At 39.4% G+C, this 7,617-nt stretch overlaps 1 protein-coding gene across 3 annotated transcripts in view; it reads right to left on the bottom strand.

The window, feature by feature from the left end:
- Nucleotides 1–7,617, bottom strand: part of USP8 (ubiquitin specific peptidase 8) — an 80,146-nt gene that overhangs the window by 4,044 nt on the left and 68,485 nt on the right. For all 3 annotated transcript variants that reach the window (XM_017517881.2, XM_017517882.2, XM_037734665.1), the window contains exons 13-16: nt 5,683–5,763; nt 4,791–5,053; nt 2,108–2,320; nt 719–929 (exon numbers count right to left, since the gene is read on the bottom strand). In XM_017517881.2, the coding sequence (XP_017373370.1) occupies nt 719–929; nt 2,108–2,320; nt 4,791–5,053; nt 5,683–5,763 (768 nt within the window). The remainder of the gene's footprint in view (nt 1–718; nt 930–2,107; nt 2,321–4,790; nt 5,054–5,682; nt 5,764–7,617) is intronic.

Below are 7,617 nucleotides of genomic sequence, written 5' to 3'. Positions count from 1 at the left end.
GCAGTGGGGGGACAGAGTCTCACTCTGCTGCCCAGGCAACAGATTGTGCTGTGGTACAATCTCGGCTCACTGCAACTTTTGCCCAGGTTCAAGCGATTTTCCTGCCTCAGCCTCCTGAGTAGTCAGGATTACAGGCGTGTGCCACTGTTATCTGGACAATTTTTGTATTTTTAGTAGAGATGAGGTTTTACCATGCTGGGCAGGCTGGTCTTGAACTCCTGACCTCAAGTGATCCGCCAGCCTTAGCCTCTCAAAGTGCTGGGATTACAGGCATGAGCCACTGCACCCAGCTGAGTAATTCTTATTTTAGAATAAAGCATAAGAATAGGGCATGTTCCACTTTCAGTAAGGGAATGGGAAAAATAATAACATATATTATATATGTGAAATTATATAACAAAGATGCTCAAACTGTCTATAATCTTTTATAAGATCATTTGCTTATAATTTTACTTTCATATATATGTGGGTCACAAACTCCAAAAACGATTTTAACATTTACAAATTTCTCAGCAATACTGCTTGTTAATTAGTATACCAATTGTGTATGCTTCAAATATTACACTTACCAAATGTTTTATAATTCTCTTATACAGTCATTATTTGAATAAACAAGTAGTGAACTGTCACCAACTAGAATTTTAAATTGCTATAAAAATACAGTTCTACTGAGCAACCCTAAACAGTCTCTGCAACTTAGAAAAGTCAAATTTCTTACTTTATTTAAATCTTCATGGAGGCCATCCATTAGGAATAGAAGCAGTTCTTGTGAATCTTGCTGGCTGTATCCTGCAAACTGGTCATTGATCTTCCCAATGGTGATTTTAAAGTCTTTTGGACTGATGTATCTATACTGTCCTGTCCACAGGGCTTTCATGATTATACCAAATTCTTCTGCCACTTCACCTTTATGCCCCAATAGATTTGACCTGTGCAAATAAAAGTTACAAAAGATAATAAAGGAAGTTTAAAAGTTAAGTAAGGTACAATGGATTCTTGATGTCAAGACAATATTATTCACAAATTGTAGCGCTACATTAAACTACATATTTACTTGCAGGCTTACCACCAGATTCTCACCTGAATCTGACTTGCTCACATCCCTCCAGCTTCCTTCTTTTGGCAACAAGCCCTACATGGTCTCATCAACAGGCTCCAATTAATGACAGTGAGGTTCCGCCTTCCAGCACTGCTCTCATCCTGTCTGTCCTTTACTAATCAGAGAAGGCTTTTCTCTAGATTACTCTCTTTTTTTGAGATAGATACGGTCTCACCCAGGCTGGTGGAGTACAGTGGCACAATCACAGTTCACTGTAGCCTTGACCTTCTGGGCTCAGGTGATCCTCCCACCTCAGCCTCCCAAGTAGCAGGGACTATAGGCATGTGCCACTACACCTAGCTAATTTTTGTAGAGACAAGAGTTTTGCCTTGTTGCCCAGGCTGGTCTCAAACTCCTGGGCTCCAAGTGATCCACCCTCCTCAGCCTCCCTAAGTGTTAGGATTAGCAGTGTGAGCCACAGTGCCTAGCCTTCATTATACCTAAGAATAAAGATATTTTCCCCTTTCTAATTTGACTTCTCTGGAGCTGAATGGTAAGTATTAAGGTTTGAAAGGTAAAATAGGTTCTTGATGTCAACATGAAGTTATTCACATACTGTAGCCCTATACCAAAATGCTTATTTATTCACAGGTTTACCACCAGATTCTTAACTAAATCTCACTTCAAAGATCCCAAAATTCAGGTGTTGCCAGTGTGATAGGATTAAGAGATGGGGCATTTAAAGAGGTGACAGCACCAAGAGGGCTGCCCTCCCTGGTGAATAGGATTAGGTACTGTTATTAAAGGGCTTGACAGGAAGAGTTTCTCCTTTTGCCATTTGACCTTCTACCGTGTGAGGATGCAGCAAAAAAGCTTACCAGATGCCGGCATCTAGATGATGGCCTTCCCAGTCCAGAACTATGAGAAAATAAACTTCTGTTCTGTTCTTTACAAATTACCCAGTCTCAGGTATTTTGTTATAGCAGCAGAAAACTAATGGACTAAGATGGTAAATATGGTTAGATCATCCTTTAGCATTATAATACAAAAAGTATGACATTTATTTACCTGTTAATATCATCCTGATAACAGTTTCGGTTGAAATAATCAGCCAAATGTGGAGCATTACATAGGCACTGCAATATTGAGTTCATATAACAAGTATTTCCTAAGTTACGAAGTCCAGTGAGAGCTGGTCCAGAACCTCCAAAAACAGGATTGAGGTTACGAATCTGAGAAGCAGAAAGCCGTGAGATCTCAGCTTTAGGGTAGCATGTCGGCCTGAGGAAGAAAAAGCATACAAGATGTCTTAAAATGCTGAGCATCTGAAATTAAGGTTCTATACTATAAAAATGGCAGCAAACTGAAGTACCTGTACGACAGGCATGTTGTAAACAGTAAAAGTGTTAAATCATAAGGTGCTGGGTCTTCCAGGACATTTAATATTTAGGTTAACATTAGTCATACGACTAAGGTCTGAGACCTTTCCATGAAACACATACCTTTAACCTCTTTTTGTTGTTGAAACAGAGTTTCGCTCTTCTTGCCCAGTCTGGAGTGCAATGACGTGATCTTGGCTCACTGCAACCTCTGCCTCCTGGGTTCTAGCGATTCTCCTGCTTCAGCCTCCCTAGTAGCTGGGATTACAGGTGCCCACCAGCATGCCTAGCTAATTTTTTGTATAATTCTTAGTAGAGATGGGGTTTCACTACGTTGGCCAGGCTGGTCTCAAATTCCTGACCTCAGCCTTCCAAAGTGCTGGGATTACAGGCATGAGCCACTGCACCTGGCTCATAACTTTAACCCTCTTATGTGGGTCATGGATCTTACACCATAAGATTATCTAGCTGCTCATGAACCAGGAGCTCTAGTAGAGAAGGTTCTTTTAAACTACTTTAAATAATCCCTGGAAGTCTGGCACTATAAAATGTTTGAACTAACCCAGAAAGCCAAACAAGGAATTAAAAAAACAAAACAAAACAAAACATACTGTGGAGTAGATATCAAGGGAGGCAGAGGTTATTTGTGTACTATTAATTACATTCTAGAATGTGTTGACTATCCAAGAATGGCTAGTCAAAAAATACAGTTCTGGCTGGGCATGGTGGCTTATCTCTGTAATCTCACCACTTTGGGAGGCTGAGATGAGCGGATCACCTGAGGTCAGGAGTTTCAGACAGCCTGCCCAACATGGTGAAACCCCGTCTCTATTAGAAATAAATAACAAAAAGTAGCCAGACGTGGTGGCACGCACCTGTAGTCCCATCTACTCAGGAGGCTGAGGCAGGACAATCGTGTGAACCCAGGAGGCAGAGGTTGCAGTGAGCCGAGATCATGCTACTGTATTTTATCCTGGGTGACAGGGTGACACTCCGTCTCAAAAAAAAAAAAAAAAGTTCCTCATTTGCACTAAGGAGGAACAAACTTTTCAAAGTAGCTACAAACCATACTGGACAGCAGATACAGAACATTTCTGTCACCATGGGAAGATCTGCTGGACAGTGCTGGAGCAGAGAATGCCTTCTAGACTTTTCACCGTGGTGTATTGATTTAGATATGGAAATACTAGAACTGCTGTGGCATAAGGAAAATCTTAAGGGATAGGTCTTTTTTCTTAATTAATCCTTAACCTTCTTCCACCCCTAAAAGTAATACTGAGAACAAATTAAACTACATTTCAATCAGCTTTTCTCTACACGTGCTCAGTTGCATTTACTCGTGCTCTTTTTCTGTTCTATATATATTAAAAAATACATGAACAACATGATAGTCCTTCAAGCACTGTCAAATTAACACACTTTACTAAGAATGATGATTCAAGAAGAAATTAAATCTCACTAGTTATTATAATGAACCCTAAAATCTGTAACAAGATTAACAGAATTTTTAAAAGCTCCCTCGAATAAGTCCTCACCTTGCAGGTTAAGTTCTCAGGAGGAAAAAATTTCAACTACTTTCTTAGAATGTGTTACGAAGGAGGCTTTAAGACAGCCCAATTAAAATACCCTGGCAAATACAAAAGTGTGTATAATAAATGGGGGAAAAACTCCATTTATTTATATTTCCATCTATTTCCCCCCCTCCTCCCAAAAAAGTAAAGATTAAAAGTAGTACACAGACTTGAAAATCATCTCTTCATAGCCCTATCAGTCATAAGCTAAGGAGATTCCAAAACAGATAAAGCCAGAACTATAGTTAAATGAGAACCTATTTTGGGAAACTTAATCAACCTATTGGTCACTATTTTTGTGAACAGAACAGCAAACAATACAATAAAGGAAAAAGGAACAGAATAAGGATTAGAGGCTGATATACTAAAGTGCTTGTTATTTTAATACCAGAGAAAAACTTTGCGCACATTATGGGCTAACGAAAAAAGGTTTCGAACTTGGGTGCTGCAACAAGACAAGCTCAATAACCCTGTAAATTACGGTCCTCAAAGGGAGATTCAGGGGCCATAGGAGGTCTATGAAAAACGTGAGGGGACTCTGGCATGCCGCTGTAAAACACAACAATGATATCATATTTACATTAACACTTCAAATAATCCTCTCTGGTATGATATTAAGTGAGCACTTGGGAGAAAAACCAACAACATTTTCTCTATTCTTTCTCTGTGGTAAACAGTAATGGCTGGTATAGATATCCACAGAAATTTCTGACTCCCTGACACTAATAAGCTGCTAGAGTTAGAGTGGAAATGTTGAAATACAGCACATTATTTTAGTTCTAGAAGTTAAGATAAACATACTTGTTTTCCCGATTAACTGTCGGAGTTACCGTTGGCTTCCTCTTCTCTTCCTCTTGAATAGCCTGGGTTATATCTGGGGAGGAGTAGGAGCGCTTCAGTTTGGAAGGTTCTCTATCCCGCTCAGCAGGAATCTGTGGCTTGGCTTTATGAGTGGGAGGTGTGGAAGGAGGTGCAGATGAAGGAGCCATTTCCGGTGGGTACATATGAACAGTGTTGGTGGGTGAATGATAATAACGAAAGGTTCCAGTGATTGGGTCAAGAAACTTAGATTAAAAAAAAGAAAAAAAAAAAAACAGGTCAAAAAACAAAAATAACCATTATATAAACAAAGAAATCATTCCAAAGTATTCTGCTAAATTTACTTTTGGATTAAAATAATTTGAATAAAATGGTGATAAACTTCAAAAGAAATTTAGGTTTTAAAATAAAATACTCTTTTTTTTTTTTTCTTTTGAGAGGAAGCTCACCACAACCTCCACCTCCTGGGTTAAAGCAATTCTCCTGCCTTAGCCTTCTGAGTAGCTGGGACTACAAGCGTGTGCCACCATGTCCGGCTAATTTTTGTATTTTTAAAAGAGACGGGGTTTCACATGCTGGCCAGGACAGTCTCGATCTCCTGACCTCAGGTCTTCCAAAGTGCTGGAATTACAGGTGTGAGCCACCTCACCTGGCCATTTCTAAATGACAAATACCAGAATGCTCATATATTGTAGCCAGCATCTCAGGTTGGGTATTGAGAAATCTCACCCTGTTATAATTAGGGGAAAAACCTATGTGCTCTGTAATAGAGAAATGAAATTGACTTTGCATTACACAATATGTAAAATAAACATGTTAAAAACATATTTTTTAGGAACACAGTGACTATTTTATTGCTAATTTTGACTTTTACCTTGGCCCAGCCTGAAGGCAGTCCTGGTACGATCCTCCCCATTTCTTCACTTCTTGCTCTTGTCAAAGGTTCTCGTTGAGCCTAGTTAAAAAAAAAAAAAATCTACTTTTTCAATTAAATTTTGTTATATAAAAACTTAAGCTACTTGTACCAAAGAATCAAAAAAACCATGCCTTGGCTGCCCTTAATATTTTATAAAACAGATTCAGAGATGAAAAACAATTATCTTTTTCTTAAAGTACAAATATTACTATACCACGGTATTGAGGAGTATGTCTAAGCCTGTAATGATAGCAGGTGGCAAGGTGGTGGTAGATGGCTTCTGTGGTAGTTCATAGGGAGGAAGACAGTGGATCCAAGCAAATAAGAAAGGCCACAATTTTGGTTTTTCTAAAATTTTGCATCTCAAGCTATTTTATTTTTAGTCAATTTTTTTTCATTTTCCACAGTAAACGATTACATAAAATATAAACCTATATTCTTCAGGACTGAGTGTGCCCTTTCTCTGTATGCCAAGAGGTGTGAGTAGAGAACAGATGATATAGCATCCTAGCAAATGAATATTCATAAGAAAGGCTACAAAATTTCATTATCATGGCCTATTGTAAATCTACCTAAAGTCATCTTGCTCTCCCAACATTTCTTCTTCTGTATTCATTCATTCCATAAAATACTGATTAAATGTTATGTAAGTAAAAACAAACCAGCATATTGAGGCATCAACCTCAATATAATTGAATATGATACTTCCATTTCCTTTAAAAAATTATTAATAACAGAAAACAAAAATGCCCGATGAACCACCCACTTCTATTTTTATATTCTTCTTGTCTTAAAATATATACATTCTAGGCCAGCTCACGCCTGTAATCCAGCACTTTAGGAGGCCAAGGCAGGAGGATCTCTTGAGCCCAGGAGTTTAGAGATCAGCCTAGGCAACACGACCCTGTCTCTACAAAAAATTTTTAAAAATCAGCCAGGTTTGGCTGGATACGGTGGCTCACGCCTGTAATCTGTGCACTTTGGGAGGCTAACCTCATCACTTTGTGTGGATGAGGTGGGCGGATCACCTGAGGTTAGGAGTTCAAGACCAGCCTGGCCAACATGGTGAAACCCCATCTCTACTTAAAAAAAATGCAAAAAGTAGCTGGGCATGGTGGTGTGTGCCTGTAATCCCGGCTACTCAGGAGCCTGAGGCAGGAGAATTGTTTGAACCTGGGAGGTGGAGGTTGCAGTGACCTGAGTTCATGCCACTACACTCCAGCCTTGGCAACAGAGTGAGACTAAAAAAACAAAAACAAAAAAACCCCAAACAAACAAAAACACCCAGGCACGCCTGGTGGCATGCACCTGTGGTCCTAGCTACTCCAGAGGCTGAGGTGGGAGGATCACTTGAGTCCAAATGCTCAAGGCTTGAGCCCAGGAGGTCAAGTAAGCTATGATCATACCACTGTACTGCTGCCTGGGTGACAAATTCTGTTGAATACAAATGTGTAATAAATAGAATCTGTGTGCTGGAAAAAAAATTCTGTCAAAATGAAGTCAAATGGCACAACTATCCATCCACATGCAAAAAGATAGACTTAGACCCTTATCATACTATATATAAAAACTACTTTGAGATGGCTCATATATCTAAAGACTAAAGCTAAAACCTTAAGAAGAAAACATAAGAGAAAATCTTCATTACTTTATGACTCTGGGTTAGACAAAAATGATTCTTAGACACAATACCAAAAGCATAATCCACATGAGAAAAATATGACAGAATAGACTTCCACAAAAACTTTTGTGCTTCAAGAAACTCCATCAAGAAAATGAAAATATGCCGGGCGCGGTGGCTCAAGCCTGTAATCCCAGCACTTTGGGAGGCCGAGGCGGGTGGATCACGAGGTCAAGAGATCGAGACCATCCTGGTCAACATGGTGAAACCCC

The sequence above is a fragment of the Cebus imitator genome, unplaced genomic scaffold (assembly GCF_001604975.1).
Source record: "Cebus imitator isolate Cc_AM_T3 unplaced genomic scaffold, Cebus_imitator-1.0 Scaffold651, whole genome shotgun sequence".
Classification (NCBI taxonomy): Eukaryota; Metazoa; Chordata; class Mammalia; order Primates; family Cebidae; genus Cebus; species Cebus imitator.
This window is presented reverse-complemented; position numbering and strand designations above follow the sequence as displayed.